Source organism: Lontra canadensis, unplaced genomic scaffold (assembly GCF_010015895.1).
Source record: "Lontra canadensis isolate GAN:19392208 unplaced genomic scaffold, GSC_riverotter_1.0 scaffold81, whole genome shotgun sequence".
In the NCBI taxonomy this organism is placed as follows: Eukaryota; Metazoa; Chordata; class Mammalia; order Carnivora; family Mustelidae; genus Lontra; species Lontra canadensis.
In genome coordinates this window covers 345,197-365,402 of record NW_022631075.1, presented here as the reverse complement: position 1 = coordinate 365,402, position 20,206 = coordinate 345,197, and the positions used below count along the sequence as shown (strand labels likewise).

Here is a 20,206-nt window from a genome sequence, read left to right as displayed (position 1 = left end):
AAAAGCCCAGTGGCAGAGCTATTCCCGGGCAGCTGGACTTTTGCCAGTGCTGCCCTGATTCTCGTCCCCACTCATAAGCACTTCTAGGCCCCGGATGCAAACTCCAGGGTTGCCCAGGAGACCTGAGCCACCCCACCCCCAAGACGGGGCTCTTACAGGTAAGAGAGGAGAGGGGGGCTTCTGGGAGATGCCCTGTTTTCTGGCCTCCGGAAGCCAAGGGTATTAGGCGCAGAAGGAAAATTTTCTGTGGAATGAAACAGACATTCCCAGCCACGTGTAGGTGGCGTACAGGCGGCGGCCTGGGCAAGGGGTACCAAAGAAACCCTTAAATACACGGGAAAGATTTTTGTTTTCTTGGGGCCGTAACACTCAGTGTTTCCGCTGTCTTTCCCTTTTCCTGTTGTCTTTGGGATTGTAGTTCTTTGGGATCACCATTGAAATTGCTTACTTGTTTGTAAGCTTTATTACCTGGCCCATAGGTAATAACTGGTTTCTTCACGGTTTCTGGACCTGAGGAAGATCTGTCAAGAAACAAGGCAACAGAAGGCACGAAATGTGTTCCAGGGGGATACCTGGGTGGCTTAGTCGGTTAAGCGTCTGCCTTCGGCTCAGGTCCTGATCCCAAGCCCTGCATCGGGATCCCTGCTCAGCAAGGAGTCTGCTTCTCCCTCTCCCCTGCCCTGCTCAGGCTCTCTCTCTAATAAACAAAACTAAAAAAAGAAAGGAAGAGCACGCCCTGAAAGTCCACATCGACATACCTAGGAAGAAGAAACTCTGTTTCATGTGTCTTGTGCCCACAAAAGTACAGTAATTTTTCTCGGGTCACGAAAATTATCACAAAAGTTATCAGAGTGAGAGGAAATCTTGAAAAGCAAGTGACGCCCAGCTCTCAGCCCCTACTCTCTGCCCTCATCCAGAAGCTTCCTGCTGAGGTGGCTGCCTTCAATCCCGTACACTCATCACCTTCCCACAGAAGGGAGTAGGTGGCAGCTGCCTGGAGGGGCAAGGGGGCACTCGGTTCTCACGGTGGCATTCGGCTAGATTGTGCTCTCTGCTCTCAGAAAACACCTTCAGAGCAATCGGTGTCTGTTGTCTTGGATCGCAGTGCTCTGGGGATACCTTCATTGTGATCATTCATTCCAGGAGGGAACCCTGGGCTGCTGCACTTGGTCATGTGCTGGGCCTGAGGGTGCCCTGACATCCCTCTGGGAACCGAGGAGTGGACTGGACGGCTCTTCAGGGGGTGCTTGCAGTGTCAGCAACGGTCCCTCCCACGAGCAGGGGCTGTAGTTACAGACCACCTTCCTGGCCGTCTCTGAGCCCCAGGGACCGGTGAGGGCACATACCCGCCTCACTTGAGAGACGGGAGACCTGAGGCTCAGAGCAGTGCAGCGACTTGCCTAAAGTCACACAGCCCCCAGGTGGCGGGGCCGCCCCCAGGCGCTGGTCCTCGCGGCACCCTGAGTCTCTGCATCACACATCCCCTCTTCCTTCCGAAAACAAACTGTCATGGGTCGGGGGAGGGAGGGGGTGGTCCTGGGCATCAGAAGCATTGCCAGCCTCTACCCACTAGGTGGCAGTAGCGCCCCATGAAAAGTAGCTAGACTACTGAGTAGTCCTGGCTTCCGGTCCGCGCTCCGCGGAGTAGCGGGGCAGGGGTGTGCCTGTCAACGTCGCACGCCCCCTTCCTGCCCTGCGGAGGCTCGCTGCTGCCCGAGGAGCGAGTCCAGCGCCCTAAGGGTGATAGACCAGGCTCTTCGGGTTCTGGGTCCTGGAGGCCTCTCCGGTTACGCTTCCCCCCTCCTTGCCGCCTCCCCCTTGGCTCTAGTTCGCCACCCCTGCTCGTAGGTCTCTCCCGCACAGCCGTGCTAGGCTGTGCCCCCAGCCGGGCCGTTTTTCTGCGTGCGGGGTCCGGCCTCGGTGGTTGAGTTCGTAAATCCTACCCAACCTCCGAGACTCGGCTTGGTGTGGGCATTACCTGGAAGCTTACCCCAAGCCTTTTCCCTGCCTCCTCCACCCCCTTTCCCCCCCACCCCCGCCCCCACTGAGTCAGCCCCTCCGTCTTGCTCCCCGCACCTCCTGCAAACTTCTGTTCCTAGCACTCCACACCCCATCCCGTCAGGCCTGTTTCACCCCTGCTGTGAGTTCCTGAAGGGCAAGGCTGGGTCTTACTCAAATCCGAGGCACAGCGCCTGGTATGTAGCCTTTTTTTTTTCTTCTTTTTTAAAAGATTTGTTTGTTTATTTGAGAGCGAGAGCCCACACAAGCAGGGGGAGAGGGAGAAGTAGGCTCCAGGACCCCGGGATTCTGACCTGAGCCCCCCCAGGCGCCCCTGGCGGGTAGCATTTACTCAGCAGTGTTTACTGAACCCCGGAGAACAGTTAAAAGTACACTGGGTTGGGAGTCAAAACACCAGGAGTCTAGTCCCACTTCTGCCACTAGCTAGCTAAGTGATCGCTTCCCATCTCTGAACCTGTGTTTCCTCATCTGGGGAATCAGAATTTGGACTGAATGCCTAAGGGTCCTCAGAAAGTGGATTGCTGAGTCCAGGATGTTTTTGCATAAATAGTCCACTTAAAACTGCTTCCCAAGGGCGGCTGGGAGGCTCAGATGGTTGGACATTTGCCTTCGGCTCAGATCATGATCGCCAGGTCCTGGGATTGAGCCCCATGTCGGGCTCCCTGCTCAGTGAGGAGTCTGCTTCTCCCCTTTCTCACTCCCCCTGCTTGTGCTCTCTCTCTCTCAAATGAATAAATAAAATCTTTTTTAAAAATGCTTCCAAAAGGGCAGGGCCATCGTCTTCCTCCCCCTTTTGAATGTGTATGACTTTCCTCTTAACCTTTTTCAAAGGCTTTTCCTATTGACTATTTCACTGGACCCTAGAAATAACTGCAGCAGCCTCGTAGATATTGTTCCAAACAAGAACCACTCTTTGAAACAAGTGACAAAAACTGTGTCACGTTACCTTGATGGAAGACAGAAGAACAAGTGTTTGTGTTTGTTTATGCACCCACGAAGAGCCCCTCCGGGATGACGTGACCATGGGGAGGTGCTGGGCCAGGGATCAGAGCAAGCCTTTTCACTCAGTACCTTATACTGTTCGATGTGTGAGCTATGTGAATACAGTATTTAAACAATTAACGAGAGTGAACATAGATGCCTGGGTGGTTCAGTTAAGCAGCTGCCTTCGGCTCAAGTCATGATCCCACAGTCCTGGGATCGAGTCCCGCAAGGGGCTTCTTGCTCAGTGGGGAGCCTGCTTCTCCCTCTGCCTGCTGTTCCCTCTGCTTGTGCTCTAACAAATAAATAAAATCTTTAAAAGAAAAAAAGATGGTGAATAAAGCCACGTGAGTGGTGTTGTTTCCCAATCATCACTTCAATCTTTCCCCCCCAAAGATTTATTATTTAGGGGTGGGGGGCAGTGAGAGGGAGAGCAAATCTCCAGTAGACTCCCCACTGAGTTGCAAGTGTGATGTGGGGCTCGTTCCCAAGTCCCTGAGATCAGGATCTGAGCCGAAATCAAGAGTTGGAGTCAACCGACTGGGCCACCCAGGCGCCCCACATCATTTCAGTCTAAGAGCAAGTGACCTGTGGATCAGGGGTGGGTGGGAGGGCGTCAGTGGCCAGACCACCTCCGTCAGAGCTGCTCTAAGAAAATGCTTCTGGTTGATAGCACTTGCAAAAAATCAAGAGAAATGCAGGCTACAAACCACCACTACAGTCCCCTAGCTGCAGGGTTTTCTTCGGGTTCACTCGATGGCAGCGGGGGTGATAATGAGGCTGAATTTCACAGCAGGTGCCACAGAAACGGGAGGCGAAGGATTGGGCCTCAGGTGCAGAGCGGAACCGACTGATTGCCGCCTGTCGGGTTGTGGCCCTTCAGAGCCAGGCCTGAGTCCAGCTAAGGAGGTAAGCTTAGTGGCTGATCCCCGGCTAGAGGCACAGCAGACAAGTGACAGACCCACAACCCCAGAGCCTTAGCCGTGGCTCAGTCGTCCCCGTCTTCCACAGGCCTGTCCGCACCGCCTGCCCTCTCCCTTCCCGGAGCGAGTCTTCGTAACCCTGGGCTGAGGCCCTTGCGCAGCTAAGTGTGGACCAGAGCCGTGTGACATTTGTCATTGTGACCGTGGCTCTCCTTCAACAGCTTCATCACAGGGTGGCCGGTCAGAGGGTCATGCCCCCAGTGTGACCGCCGCCTGCCTCCTCTATAGGCCATGCCCGGACGCCTGAGTTCAATGGAAAGCGCCTAGCGCAGGGTTCAAGGTCACCAGCACATTGAAGGTTAAAATGGGTCCAAGATGGGAGATGAAAAACAATTGAGTTTTCTCACCTGCAGGGCCTGTGATCACCTGGGGGGTTGGTCTACACCCACAGCAGGATTCCCCTCTCTCTGAAGTTACATCTTTTCAGATCTTTGTACCATTGGGTTACCTTTAGGGGTGAACATGCAACTCTTTAAGTTGTCAGTATGCGCATTTGAGTAAAACTGTTGCTGTCGCTGCTCTCCACAGAAATGAAAATCAACCCTTCAGTGCATCCTAGCTGTTAGACACAGAACGCCTGACTGTAGAAGATGCAATCCGTTTTAAAAACATTCCACCTGGGGGGGGCCTGGCTGGCTCCATGGGAGGAGCACAAGACTCTCGATCTCAGGGTCCCAGCCCCCAGGCTGGGTGTAGGGATCACTAAAAAGAATAAAAACTTTAAAAAATAAAATAAAAGCATTCTACCTGGAATTTCACACAACAGGAATCACCCAAGAAAGGAACTACAGGGGAAAAAAAAAAAGTACTACTTTTTCTGTATTCTCCTAGCAATCTCTAAAGGAATGATCTTTTTTTTTTTTTTTTAAGATTTTATTTATTTGAGAGCGAGCGAGAGAGCACAAGTTGGGAAAGTGAAAGAGGGAGAAGCAGGCTCCCCACTGAGCAGGGAGCCAGAGGTGGGGCTCAATTCCAAGTCCCTGAGATCACGACCTGCCCAAGCCAAAGGCAGTCGCTTCACTCAGCCACCCAGGGCCCCCTGAAATGTCTTTTTAAATATTCCAACAGTATATTTTGTTCCAACAAATTATATATATATATATATATCCCAACAGTACTAACTACCATGTATGACAGGCTGGGTAGTAGGCACAGGGACAGGTGCTTGCTGCACATTCTAGCTATAATTCTAAGCCTCAGTTGCCACCTAGTTTTTTTTAAGGTGAAAAAGCTCCATTTGGGTAGACTGTTTGAGCTTGTGTAGTACTGTTAAAAAAAAAGTCAAGAAAGCCTTTGATTTTACTTTTTTATTATGCACTCCGTTAATACACTGCATAACCTTTAGAAGGGCTAGATGAGCATGACTGAGTTCTTTTTCATCCATCAGGAAGATGCTTCCTTAATCGATATTCTCCAAACCCTGAAAAACAGAATCAAAAGGGAAATGTGAGAATTCTGTTGCGGCCACAAATGTACACACGCAGGCGTGCCTCAGGGACACGAGTCAGCTCCAGACCGCTGCCGTACAGTGAACGGAAGGGAACAGGTCTGGTTGCCCGGTGCATAGAAAAGTCCCGTTTGCACGACAGTGCGGTCTGTTCAGTGTGCAACAGCATACGTCTACAAACCAATGTGCATACCTTAACTTCAAAAAACCTTAGTGCTAAAAAACAGGAACCACCATCTGAGTTCTCTCTGAGTCCTAAGCACAGATCGCAGATCGCCATGACAAATGTCAACAGTAACAAAGTTTGAAATAGTTTGAAAACTACCAAAACGTGACGCAGACACAAAGTGAGCAAATGCTGGTGGGCAAACGGCGCCCACAGACTCGCTCCACACGGGGCTGCCCCAAACCTTCGATGTGCACCAACACCCGGCATCCGTACACGCAGCGAGGCGCGCGGGTGCTCTCTGGCGTCAGCGGCCTGCTCTGTTATTAAGGACGTACCCGCACACCCCACCTTTCTCTCGATGCAACAGTAAGCTGAACTGAATTTTCTAATCACTGAGGTACAAAGAATAACCTACAATGATTTCTAGTTTCCATTTTCTGACCGCAGCAAACATCACTTTATACGAAAAGTGCCCCGCCCGTCAGAAGGAAAACCAGTGACCGGCTGGATCCTTCCGAGAGTGAAGACAATCGGGTCAAATCATTACAAAAAAATAACAGCCAACGCGAGGAAGAGACCATTAACCTCATTCTAGTTTTTAACAGATGAACAAATGGAGACTCAGCTTAAAAGGCTCTTGTGGAAGTCAGCAAGGAAGTGGCAGGGCCAGAATTCAAGGTCAGGGACCCCCCAACTCCAGAACTCTTTCCCTGTGAGCGTGACACTGTTTATCCAGAAGACCCACTCTTTCTTAGCTCACGACCAAATTCTTCAGAAACTGGAGAGTAAAACATCAGTCAGGGACGACATTTCTTCCAAGTGTTAAATAACACAGTCCAGGTAGTCCGCTTACTACCGCAGGCAGAACCACCTTGAGAGAAATGAGACCTGCACAGTCCTAGGAGCTGCCCTGCAGAAATTCTAATCGGGAACCTTCTCTCCATCTTGTGCGCCGGCCGACTGTGCTGGTCACTCTTGGACCACACTGGGAAATCCTGCCTTAGTCAAGTAGACCTCCAGCACCATGTTCGTCAGCTTCTCAAAGGGCGCCGTGCTGACAGGCAGATCACCTAGGCTGAGTCCTTACAGTGTCACTGAACCACTCTGACCCTGTTTTCTCATCTATAAAATGAAATGAGTATTAACCTAGGTTCACTGTGAAGAATAAACGAGCAAGGAGAAAATATTAAAAACTACTTTTTTTTTTCTTAAAGAATAATGGCGATGAACTCCTACGAGATCTAAGAACATACTACCAGGTTTAATCATATGAAAATGTTCTGCTTGCCTATATCTGACCGACAAAAACAGCAATTCCACAGGATTCACTCAAATGCACAATTATGGTAATTCTTTACATATGGTACTGGGTGCACGAACCGGCAAACTCATGAAGTATTAGTGTATTCGTGAAACAGGACCGTGTGTATACAGAAATTTGGTTCACTCGAATGGTATTTCAAATAAAAAAATGGAGGGGCGCTTGGGTGGCTCAGTGGGTTAAGCCTCTGCCTTCGGCTCAGGTCATAATCCCAGGGTCCTGGGATAGAGCCCCGAATTGGCCTTTCTGCTCAGCAGGGAGCCTGCTTCCCCCACCCCCACCCCCCACCCCCCTCTGCCTCTCTGCTTACTTGTGATCTCTGTCAAATAAATAAATAAAATCTTTTTTAAAAAATTAAATTAAATTAAAATTAAAAATGGACTGCTCCATAACTAGATAATTGTGACAACTGGCTATCTCTTGGAAAAAAATAAAGTTAAATCCTGTGATTTCACATTATACCCCCAATGACCTATAGACAAATTAGCACTAAACGTTAAAAAAAAGATATTTGGAGGGGCGCCTGGGTGGCTCAGTTGTTAAGCGTTTGCCTCTGGCTCAGGTCATGATCCCAGAGTCCTGGGATCGAGGCCCACATCAGGATCCCTGCTCGGCTGGAAGCCTGCTTCTCCCTCTCCCACTCCCCCTGCTTGTGTTCCCTCTCTGTCTCTCTCTCTGTCAAATAAATAAAATCTTTAAGAAAAGAAAAAGATATTTGGAGAAATTTTAAAATTTATTTATAATCTTGGGTAGGACAGTCATTTGTAAGCAAGACATAAAACTCAAAATCCTGAATGACAAAATATGATAAAATGAACATCAAAATTAAAAACTGATGGGAGACTTTATAAAGTGAAGACAGACTGGTAAAAAAAGATCTGCCACATGTAAAACAGACAGAAGATTAATAACCATAACGTATAAAGAACCCCCATTAAAAAAAAAAAACAAGCAAAGCACGCAAGCAGACAATCCATGGAATAAAAGTACAAACGATCATTAAATCTCTGAAAGGCTGTTCAACTTTGCCAGCAGACAAGACAACTCAAATTCAATTAGCACTGTTAAGACATTTGGCAAAACATAACCAGAACCCATCTCAACCCCGAGGATGTCTAGTATCAGAGCCATCTTACCTTTGACACATAGTAACGATCAACTCCAGAGATGCGCCTATCTCTTTGCATCAAACTCCACTGATACTGATAATAGGCAACCCTTTTTTCCTACAATTAAAAGAAATCATTATTGCACAATGTTTACGAAGATGAGTGACTCTATTATAATAGAGGGCTATCAGAACTTATTAAGTGGCATTCTAGGAAAATGGAATCATCACTGAAACAAAAACCAAATTAAGACCAAATCCTAAATAAAATCGGACCATTAAGCTTCAAAAATGAGATGGTAACCATGAGTCTTTACACATTCTATTTTAACCAGCATCTGGTTTTTTTTTTTTTTTTCCCTTTCCTCCTTTCCTTCCCCCACCCTCTTATTTGAAAGACTTGACTACTTGTTTCCATTTGGGACCTCAAAGAGAAGAAACAATAGCAGCAGGTCACACGTGAAGAAGAATCACAAAACCAGAAAGCAAATACATTATGCCCTGTACTCTAGGGATAACGTGATGGGCCTGGAAGAGAGGAAAATGAAATCCTGATATGAAAAGCAGGATCTTACGGTAAATTCCTCAAGGCTTGGGAAAAGGCGGGGTGGGGGGTGGGGATAAAAAATGTCAAAGTAAAAACCTAATTAAGAGCAGAGAGTTTGTTAAAAACCGAGAAGGTACCAAGATGCGGACGCGAGACATTACAATCAAAAGATTAGAGATCCGAGGGGGTGAAGGCAAGACTAAAGCGAGGCCCAGGAGTTCGGACCCACCTTCTCCTCTACCTTTCCAGCCCCCGAACCTACAATGCCGTCTTGGCCACTCCACCCAACAACTAGCTGCTTCTTGCTAGAGCAGAACGCGGTTTCCGTCGGCTTTCGTTCCGCAAGCCTCTGCTTTTAGGCAACCAGAAGAAGGGGGATGCAAGCCTGGTGTCCCCCAGGTCGGAGAGCGGCTCCGGACCCCAGTGGCCTCCCACCGCCCGTCCGCGAAGTCAGCCTTCGCGCGGGAGAGGCCGCCTTACCTTGCCCCCGTTGGTGAACCTGTGGATGTGCGCCGTGGCTATGCCGGGGATGACCAAGCACACGGCCATGATGCCGATCCCGGGCAGGATCTCGAACCACATCGCACCGCAGCGGCCAACGCCAAAACCCTCCTTCCCGGCCCGGTTAAAGGTGACCCGGCCTCGGCCCCTTCCCAGTAGGCTCCGCGGCAGCCAGCCGGCGGGGCGGGGCCGCGCACGCCTTGGGAGGAAGCGACGGGGGCCGGCAGGGCTCAGGGGCGGTGCGCGCTCGCATCCTCGCCCCCGCGGATGCCCGCCGTCGGCTTGGGGCAGCCCATCTCGCTCCGACTGGCGGCCGGGCGCGCGACGTGCGGTGACGTGAAGAGGCCCCGCGAGGCCCAGCACGCCATAGCCTTCCGGAGCTGCGGACTCTAAAATGGCAGAGCAACTTTCTCCGGCCAAGACGGCAGACCAGGTGTGCACCTTTCTCTTCAAAAAGCCTGGTGGGCGAAAAGGGGCTGCGGGCCGCAGGAAGCGCCCGGTCTGCTACTCGGAGCCCGGGGACAGCAACAGCAGCAGCAGTGACGAAGGCAGCACTGTGGTTCGCCCGGAGAAGAAGCGGGCGATCCACAATCCGATGATACAGAAAACTCGTGGCAGTGGTAAACAGAAGGCGGCTTACGGCAACTTGAGCAGCGAGGAGGAGGAGGAGGAGGAGGAGAAAGAGCCCGAGAGTCTTGGCGTGGTGTACAAGTCCACCCGATCGGCAAAACCCGTGGGACCAGAGGATATGGGGGCGACTGCTGTCTACGAGCTAGACACAGAGAAGGAGCGTGATGCACAAGCCATCTTTGAGCGCAGCCAGAAGATCCAGGAGGAGCTGAGGGGCAAGGAAGATGACAAGATCTATCGGGGAATCAATAATTACCAGAAATTCATGAAGCCCAAGGATACGTCTATGGGCAACGCTTCCTCCGGGATGGTGAGGAAGGGCCCCATCCGAGCTCCGGAGCATCTACGTGCCACCGTGCGCTGGGATTACCAGCCCGACATTTGTAAGGACTACAAGGAGACTGGCTTTTGCGGCTTCGGAGACAGCTGCAAGTTCCTCCATGACCGTTCAGATTACAAGCATGGGTGGCAGATCGAACGTGAGCTTGATGAGGGTCGCTATGGTGTCTATGAGGACGAAAACTATGAAGTGGGAAGCGATGATGAGGAAATACCATTCAAGTGTTTCATCTGTCGCCAGACCTTCCGGAATCCAGTTGTCACCAAGTGCAGGCATTATTTCTGCGAGAGCTGTGCACTGCAGCATTTCCGCACCACCCCTCGCTGCTATGTCTGTGACCAGCAGACCAATGGCGTCTTCAATCCAGCGAAAGAATTGATTGCTAAATTGGAGAAGCATCGAGCTGCAGAAGAGGGTGGTGCTTCCCATTTCCCAGAAGACCCCGATGAGAGTCCAATCCCCATCACTTAGTTTCCCTATTAGACTCACACCTCAAAATAAATCTTTTGTTGTTTGGAAATCTTAATTTGTCGTGTCCTTCCTTTCTAGGGAAGTGAAAGGAAAAGGCGGGTGGTGAAATAGGGCCCTGGACGGATGGTTTATAAAAGCCTCGAGGTAGGTTCGGTCTGGATTTTTACCTGTTACATATGCTGCCTGGGTGTGACATAACTTTTCAGAGCCCTTTGGCATAAATTCTGGGGATAGGAGAAGTTCGAGAAAAGAGCTAAAATTCGCTTGAACTAAAACTGATGAAAGCAAGAACTGAACCTATTATATCACGTTTCTGTATCACTTAGTAGTTTACCAAAATACCTCCATGTATGAGCTCTACCGGAAGCCTGTACTACTACAAAATCTGCCCCCGCCAGGCTGTGTGTTTGGAGGGTGGGGTGGGAGTGGGAGAATTGGGTGGGGGAGCTGGTGGCGAGCACCAGAGTGCACGTATGGGAAACGGTCCTTGCTCTCTTAAAGCACCACAGGTGGGTGCCTGGGGGGCTCAGTCGGTTAAACCCGTGCCTTCCGCTCAGGTCATGATCTAAGGGTGGTAGGATCCAGTCCCATGGTGGGCTCCCTGCTGGGCAGGGAGGCTGCTTCTCCCTCTGCCCCTTCCCCAACATATTCTCTCAATCTTGCTCTCAAATAAATATAATATTTTTTAAAGATTTTATTTATTTATTTGACAGAGATCACAAGTAGGCAGAGAGGCAGGCAGAGAGAGAGGGAGAGAGCAGGCTCCCTGCTGAGCAGAGAGCCCGATGTGGGGCTCGATCCCAGGACCCTGAGATATGACCTGAGCTGAAGGCAGAGGCTTTAACCCACTGAGCCACCCAGGCACCCCTCAAATAAATACAATCTTTAAGAAAAAAATAAACTACTGTAGGTAACCCCCTTCCACAAATGATTGAAATGGCTTATGCTGTGCTGTCCAGTATGATAGCCACCAGCTTCAGGAGGCAGTTGAGTACCTCAAATGCGGCTGGTAGCCACTATATTGGACACTGCAGTTCTAAGCTGAACTTGTAAGCCAAGTTCAGAGAACAAAAAACTAACATTTTATAATCCACTGTCTGAAATTATTTGTGTTCGCAATAGAGCTGGTCATGTTAATCTACGTACCTGTCTTCCCAGCTAGTTTGGAAAGTCCTCAGTGACTAACCCAGTGCTTGGCATATGATAAACAAATAATCCCAGAAATGTCTGGAAAGGAGTATTGGGGCCAAAGCCTCAAATCCAGGTTGAGGAGGTTTGACTATATTCTATAGGTCATGAGATAGCAGAGGTTTGGGGAGGGGAACACAATCAGACTTTTTTTTTTTAATGTTACTGTTGTTGCAGGCTATTGGATAGATTACAGGAAGATGGAAGATAAGAGGCAGGGAGACCAATTAGACCAAATGATGAATAAATTTTCACTGATCTGCTTAGTATTTGTGCTGATCCCAGAAAACAGATGCAGTAATAAGTTGTGGGTTAGAGTTTTTAAATTCACACTCATTACTCCATTCAAATATACTCCTTGAGCACCCACTGTGTCAAGGCACTGTGCTTGGCATAGGGGATATTAGCAAACAAGACAGGCCCAACCCCTGTCTTCATGGAGCTACACATCAAACAATGACAGGTGTGGGGTGCCTGGGGGATTCAGTTGGTTAGGCGTCGAACTCTTGACTTTGGCTCAGGTCATGATTTCAGGGCTGTGAGATGGAGCCCCATGTCGGGCTCCGTGCTCGGTGGGGAGTCTGCTTGAGATTCTCTCTCTCTGCCCAAATAAATAATAAATAAATAAATAAATCCAAATAAATAAATAAATCTCTTAAAAAAAAAAACAAAACCAACAACAGCGACAGATGTGATGAGTACAAGACAAAAAGTGCACTGGGTTGACCTGTTAGGGTTAAGCCAATCCCAGCCTTGCGGGAATTCAGTATCACCAATTTACTCGACACAAAGTGATACATTTTATAAGAGAATGTATCAATGGAGAACAGAGAAGTAGCAGCAGGCACTGCCACAGAAGGCAAAGGAAGGAAGTGTTCTAAAAAGTGTCATGAAAAAAAATCCATCGATGAGGTGCAAAATAGTGTTTTTTTTTTTTTCCCTGTTCCTGAGAATTTATGTTGGAAATGGCTCAGGAGAAAAAGATGAAAGGGACAGAATGCAGCTGGAGACTATGACAAGGTGGGACTGAAGGCCCAGATCAAGCAGTTAGTCGTCAAGAGCGGAGAGAAAAAATAGAAGAAAGCTGACATTTGTCTACTACTCCACATCTTAAAAAAAATTTAAGATTTTATTTATTTATTTGACAGAGAAAGAGAGTGTAAGCAGGGGGAGCAGCAGGGGGAGCAGGAGAGGGAGAAGCAGGCTCTCTCCTCAGAACCTGATGCAGGGCTCGATCCCAGGACCCCAAGATCATGACCTGAGCCAAAGGCAGATGCTCAACCAACTAAGCCACGGAGGCGCCCCGGCTCCACATGTTTTAATACCTGCCTCTGAATCTTAGGAGTACACAGGATTTTTAAAAAGTATACAAGATACACGCACATGAGGATTATTCTTAGAATCTACAACATTCAACAGATTCTTTTTTTAAAGATTTTATTTACTTATTTGAGTGGGAGAGAGTACGAAGAGAGGGAGGGTCAGGGGAGAAGCAGACTTCCTGCTGTGTGGGGAGCCTGATGTGGGACTTCATTCTAGGACTCCAGGACCATGACCTGAGCCAAAGGCAGTCAGTTGGGCATCTGACTCTTAATAACCAGTTCAGGTCGGGCACCTGGGTGGCTCAGTGGGTTAAAGCCTCTGCCTTTGGCTCAGGTCATGATCTCAGGGTCCTGGGATGGAGCCCCGCATCGGGCTCTCTGCTCAGCAGGGAGCCTACTACCTCCTCTCTCTCTCTGCCTGCCTCTCTGCCTACTTGTGATCTCTGTCTGTGAAATAAATAAATAAAATCTTTTTTAAAAAAATCAGTTCAGGTCATGATCTTGGGATCCTGGGATCTAGCCCCGTGTTAGGCTCTGTGCTCAGTGGGGAGTGTACTTGGATTCTCTCCCCCTCTCCCCCCCCCCCCCTCTTCCCCCCCCCCCCCCACAAAAGTAAACAAATCTTAAAAAAAAAAGGGACCAGGACACCTGGGTGGCTCAGTTGGATAAGAGTCTGCCTTTGGCTCAGGTCACCATCTCAGGGTCCTGGGATAGAGTCCCGCATTGGGCTCCTTGCTCAGCGGGGAGTCTGCTTCTCCCTCTGCCTTCTGCACTCTCTCTGACAACTAAGTAAATAAAATCTTTTAAAAATATGAAAATAAGGGCGCCTGGGTGGCTCAGTGGGTTAAGCCGCTGCCTTCGGCTCAGGTCATGATCTCGGGGTCCTGGGATCGAGTCCCGCATCGGGCTCTCTGCTCAGCAGGGAGCCTGCTTCCCTCTCTCTCTCTGCCTGCCTCTCTGTCTACTTATGATCTCTCTCTGTCAAATAAATAAATAAAAATCTTTAAAAAAATATGAAAATAAAAAAGGGACTATAACCACAAAAGCACACACATCGATAGTGTACTCAAAATATTTTTCATATTTACAAGTTTATGATGACCTTTTTTAAAGTCAACTATTTTTTAAAGATTTTATTTATTTGAGAGAGAGACAGAGAGAGAACACAAGCAGGGGTTGTGGCAGAGGGGGAGGGAGAAGCAGGCTCCCTACTGACCAAGGAGCCCAACGTGGGGCTTGAACCCAGGACTCTTGAGATCATGACCTGAGCTGAAGGCAGACGCTTAACCAACTGAGCCACCCAGGAGCCCCAAAGTCAACTATTTTTTATCACTTGTAATTAAATGGTGCAATTTCATTTCATAGAAACTAAACTTTTGTTCTTAAGGTTTTTTTAAGTATGTGGGGAAAAAAGCAAGCATGCCAACAGTGCTAAGATTGCAGCAGACACTGAAGAAGCCAACCTCGTGTGAGCAAAGTCAGCAAAGGCTCCCCTAGAAATGACCCTCAAACTGAGACCTACAAGGGGAGCAGAAGAAAGAGTGTCCCAGGCAGAGGTATAAGTACCTATATACTAAAGACCTGACGTGAGTGACTGGCTTCAATGGAGAATTCCAAGCAGTCCGGCATGGCCACAGGAAGCAAACAATGTGGCCAGGTAAGCAGGCCAAAGAGCGGGCATCTTGCAAGTCATGTTAAGGACTTCGGGCTTTATCCAAAGGGCAAAGGGATGCCATTAAAAGGTTTGAAGAAAGAAAGTGAGATGATCCCATCTGAATGTTAAAAAGAGAATTCTGCAGTGGGGAGAACGGATTGAGGGAATCAGACATGAGACAGGGAGATCATTTAGGAGGCTGGAGCACTAGTTCAGGTGATAGGATAGTGGACTGGACTAGACTGGAGGCGGTGGACATGCATCTAATAGCTTCTGAGCACCCACTGTATGCCAGGCATTGACGTAAGCTGTGGGGTTAGAGCCCTAACAAGTGCACAAGTCCGTGCTCTCACAGAACTTACGTGAGATACAGTTACAGATTTATACACACATATATCAACAATACCAGATTGAGATAAGTACTATCAGAACAGTAGAGCAAGGTAAGGGAATAAGAGCGCAGTGGTGTGGGGGCAAAGCTAATTTCCATACAATGGTCAAGGAGGGCCTCTTCTGATAAGGGAACATCTAGCAGAGACCTAAATGAAGCAGGTGTCTGGAAGCACATTCCAGACAGAACACAAAGGTCCTGAAGCAGGGCCTGACTTGTCCTAGGAACAGCGATGAAGAAATGTAACTGGAGTGGACTCAAGGAAAAGGAAAGAATTCTAAAATGAGGTAAGAAGAGTAATGCAGGGGGGCGCCTGGATGGCTCAGTTGGTTTCGGCACCTGACTTTATTTCGGCTCAGGTCATGATCTCAGGGCCATGTGATCAGGCCCCACATCCGGAGGGCCTGAGGCAACTCCAGTTGTCCAGCTCCCATAGCTCACAGGTCAACTAGCAGTCACAACCTCTCAATGACCTCCTGTAACTAGTACCTTTCTTTACCTGTGTTGTTTTTGCTATGGATCTGAATTAATCTGAATTAGTGTGTGAGGTCACTAGATTTCAGCCTGATGAGCTTTACTGTATCTTGTCGCTGGAGGCCCTAATCCAGTCTAAGTGATGCTTGTAAGATGAGGAAATTTGGATGCAAAAAGAAACACTAGGGGCACCTGTTCACAGAGGAGTGGCCACGTGAAGAACAGTGAAAGGGGCGTCATCCGCAAGCCAAGGAGAGAGGCCTCAAAAGTAACCAAACTTGCAGACACCTTGATCTTGGACTTCTAGTCTCCAGAACTGTGAGGAAATAAGTATCTGTTGCTTAAACCACCCAGTCTGTGGCATTTTGCTATGGCAGCCCTAGCAAACCAATACAAGCCCCGGTAGTGAACTTTTCACCTCAGTTACTACACTTTCCAACTCTAGAATTCCCATTTGGTTCTTATTCTTGTATAATTTCTATCTATTGTGTTCTCTTGAATGACATTGTCATCATACCTTTCTTTCTTTAATCATGGTTTCCTTTATTTTCTTGAACCTATTTAAAATGGCTACTTTGTTTTTAAGTTTTATTTATTTATTTTAGAGATTTTATTTATTTATTTGACAGAGATCACAACTAGGCAGAGAGAACGAGGAGGAAGCAGGCTCCCCATGGAGCAGAGAGCCTGATGCAGGGCTCGATCCCAGGACCCTGGGATCATGACCTGAGCCGAAGGCAGAGGCTTTAACCCACTGAGCCACCCAGGCACCCTTAAGTTTTATTTATTTAAGTAATCACTACATCCAACATGGCGCTTGAACTCACAACCCTGAGATCAAGAGTCACATGCTTTTCTGACTGAGCCAGCCCAGTACCTCTAAAATGGCTACTTTGAAGACTTTGTTAAATATGACATCTAGTAGAGGCATCTGGGTGGCTCAGTTGGTTAAGCATCTGCCTTTGGCTCAAGTCATGATCTCAGAGTCCTGGGACCCGTGAGTCCGGCTTCCTGCTCAGCAAGGAGTCTGCTTCTCCCTCTGCCCTTCCCCACCGCTTGTGCTTGCTTGTTCTCTCAAGTAAGTAAAATCTTAAAAAAAAAAAAAAGATAGGAAGAAAAAGAGGGGTGCCTTGGTAGCTCAGTTGCTTAAGTGTCTGCATTCAGCTCAGGTCAGGATCCCAGGGTCCTGGGATCAAGTCCCATGCCAGGCTCCCTGCTTAGCGGGGAGCCTGCTTCTCCCTCTGCCTGCTGTTCTCACTGCTTGGGCTCCCTCTCTCTCCTCCCCTCTCTCTCTGACAAAGAAATAAAATCTTAAAAAAAAAAGAAAAGAAAAAGAAGTATGATCTCTGGTTATTCTCACAGGTAGTTTTTGTGACCTGCTTTTCCATAGCCCCCCAGACCCGCCCCACCGTCTGGTTTACACTTTCCTGTTTCTTTGCATATCAAATTTTTTTTTGTTGGAAACTGGATATTTTGTAATATAATTTTTAAAAAAAGATTTTATTTATTTATTTGACAGAGAGTCAGCGAGAGAGGGAACACAAGCAGGAGGAGTGGGAGAGGGAGAAGCAGGCTTCCCGCTGAGCAGGGAGCCCCATGCAGGGCATAATGTGAACCAAAGGCAGACACTTAACGACTGAGCCACCCAGACTCCCTGGAAACCGGATGTTTTAGGTTGTGTACTGACTCTAGGTAAAGGCTCTCTACCCCTTCTTTCAAGTTTATTATTATTTGTAGTAACTAGCTGGATTATTTAAATCTATTCTTGCTACCACTGCCACCTCCTCCCCACCAAAACACACACCAGTGTTAAACCTATTATGTTGGTCCTCAAGGGGTGTGGCCTTGGGCGTACACACACAGTCACCCAGAGATGACAATGGATTTGACAGGTTTCTCCTTGCCTCTTTTCCTGACGGTGCCCAAATGTTAAACTCCACTAACTGCAGGATGATTGCTGTATTGTTTCCAGCGATACCCTGGGACTTAAATTGCTGGATAGATAGCTCAATCCAGCTCGAGTTCTTTTGGAGAAGGGATCCTGATGTCAGTGTTAGATTTGTTCTGACCCCCTGGAGGGCTTCTCCCAGCTGTCTCCTTACCCATTTCTCTTGCAGATTAACTGGCCTGCAGTTTAGTTTCTCTCTCCACTTGCCCTTTCACCATAAGTATCACTGTTTTTGAGGGCACCTGTCTGGCTTAATTTGTACAGCAAGCGACTCTTGATCTCAGGGTCATGAGTTTGAGCCCCAAGTTGGGGGTAATGTTTACTTTAAAAAAAAAAAAGGCTAAGCTTGAACGCCCTCATCCTGTTATCGATGAAGTCAGGTCTTTCAGGACGAGATTAAGAGCCGTCTGTTTGTGACTACTTCTCCCCCAAGGAAAAATCTCCAAGCCAAGAATGGAGCTGGGTAAGATGAATGACTTGCTTCTGAGTGAAATCCCCACTTTGGGGGTGCTAGGTGGGAGAGGGGCAGTAGCCTCAGGTCTCTTGCCTCTGCCAGTGTGGACCCACCTTACCAGCCAGGACAGGGTGATCAGGGTCCCAGTGTTTTCAGCCCCACCATGCTTGTTGCCGGTGTGCAGGGCTGCCAAGGGCATGTCCCTCCAGAGGTCCCAAACACACCAGGCTCGGCCGCTCACCACTGATAAAATCCAAAGGCAGAGAAATGACTGGTAGTGAAAACAAGAAATGAATTTATGTCTGTGAGGCCCAAACCAGGAAGACAGTGGGTTAGCGTCTCAAAAGACTGTCTCCAAAGTGCCGAAAATACTTGCAGGTTTGTTAGGAAAATGTGGGGCAAAGTGGGTAGGCACATGCCCATAGGCCCTGAAGGTCAAATTGATCATTATCGTAGAGTCGATCATGGGTGGGGTCTTGGTGGCTCTGGGCAGTCTGCCTGTGGACTTGTGAGAGGTGTTAGGTGTTAGGATGACGTGAAGGCTTTCACCTAAGCAACTAGAAGGATGGAGATGCCATTAAGGGATGTGGGCGATATTGGCGGAAAGGCTCAGGAGGACTTCAGTTTGGATGTGCTAAGTTTGACAGGCCTATTAGACCTCCAAAGAGAGCTGGCCAGGAGGCAGCTGGATCGCTCTGTCTGGAACCCAGAGGAAACTTCCGGGCAGCAGGTGTCCTTGCAGATACAGTGTTTAAAGGCCTGAGACTGAATGAGGCCCTTGAGGAGGTGAGAGCACAGAGAGGCAGTTGAAGGCTCTAGGTCCAGGGCTCTCCAACCTCCAGACTGTAGAGGTTGGAGGGAAGAGGAAACCACAGAAGGCACAGAGGACTGACTGACTGGGGAGATTAGAGATAGATCAGGAGAGCTTGGTGTCCCAGCAGCCAAGGGAAGCAAGGGTGGTAAGGAATACAGAGTGACTATGTCAGATGCCACTGGGAGGTCCAGTAAGATTATTCACCGCTGGATCTGACAGCAGGAAGGGAGGCCGTGGATGACCCTGGCAAGTACAGATCCTCAGGCTGGGAAGCAGGGTGAACTTTATTGAAGTGAGCTCAAAAGGCAGCGGGTAGTAAGGAATTTGGCCCTGTCCTCATTTGGCTCTCTCCTCTGTCTCACCCCCTTCAATTTGGCCTGGAAACTGCCGTCAGAGGTCTCTCTAAAATACAAACCTCATCGTGCAACTCTTTTAAACTCTGTTTAAAGTCCTTCAGTGATAGTTGAAACAAGATCAACAAAATACTGATCATTGTTTTTATTTCTGAGCTCTTTATTCTGTTCTATCAGTCTTAACGTCTGTCTGCCAGTACCATACTGTTTTTTTAAAGGTTTTACTTAAAAAAGGATTTTAAAGCACTCTCTACACCCAATGTGCGGCTCCAACCCACAATCCTGAGACCAAGCGTCACATGCTCCACCGACTAAGCCAGCCAGGCGCCCTAGTATCATACTGTTTTAATATACTATATTTTGAAATGACAAAGTGCAATGCCTTCAACTTTGTTTTTTGTTAAGACTGTTTTGGCTATTCAGGATCCTATGTGGTTTCATATGAATTTTAGGATTGTTTTTCTGTAAAAAAAGTTAAAAATTCCATTGGAATTTTTTTTTAGGATTTATTTTTTTTATTTGAGAGAGAGAGTGCACACATGGGTGGGGGGGAAGGGCAGAGGAAGAGAGAGAATCCCAAGCAGACTCAACCCTGAGCACAGAGCCTGACATGGGGCTCAATCCCAGGACCCCAAGATCACGACCTGAGCCAAAACCAAGAGTTGGACGATTAACCAACTGGGCCACCCAGGCACCCCCCCATTGGGATTTTGATAGGGATTACATTGACTCTGTAGATTGTTTTGGGTAATATGGCCATTTTAGCAATATTCTTCCAATCCATGAACATGTGATATCTTTCCAATTATTTGCATCTTCAATTTTTTTCATCAGTATTTTTAGTTTTCAGTATACAAGTCACCTCCTTAGTTTATACATAAGTGTTTCATTTTTTTGATGCTATTGTAAATGGAACTGTTTTCCTATTTTCCTATTCAGATACATCATCGTTAGTATATAGAAATGCAACTGTTTGGGACACCTGGGTGGCTCAGTTGGTTAAACATCTGCCTTCAGCTCAGGTCATGATCCCAGGGCTCTAGGATAGGGTCCTGCATCAGGGAGTCTGCTTCTCCCACTGCCTGCCACTC

At 48.2% G+C, this 20,206-nt stretch overlaps 2 protein-coding genes across 2 annotated transcripts; one reads left to right on the top strand and one right to left on the bottom strand.

Moving 5' to 3' along the window:
• Positions 1-5,275: 5,275 nt before the first annotated feature.
• NDUFA1 (NADH:ubiquinone oxidoreductase subunit A1) lies at positions 5,276-9,269 on the bottom strand. Its single transcript, XM_032882288.1, has 3 exons — positions 9,056-9,269; positions 8,057-8,146; positions 5,276-5,403 (listed from the first exon to the last, which is right to left on the bottom strand). Exons 1-3 carry the CDS (start codon positions 9,155-9,157, stop codon positions 5,383-5,385), a joined length of 213 nt encoding a protein of 70 aa, XP_032738179.1. The 5' UTR covers positions 9,158-9,269; the 3' UTR covers positions 5,276-5,382.
• A 102-nt stretch (positions 9,270-9,371) lies between these two features.
• Positions 9,372-10,572, top strand: RNF113A (ring finger protein 113A). Its single transcript, XM_032882287.1, has one exon. It carries the CDS (start codon positions 9,471-9,473, stop codon positions 10,515-10,517), a length of 1,047 nt encoding a protein of 348 aa, XP_032738178.1. The 5' UTR covers positions 9,372-9,470; the 3' UTR covers positions 10,518-10,572.
• The last annotated feature ends 9,634 nt before the right edge of the window (positions 10,573-20,206 follow it).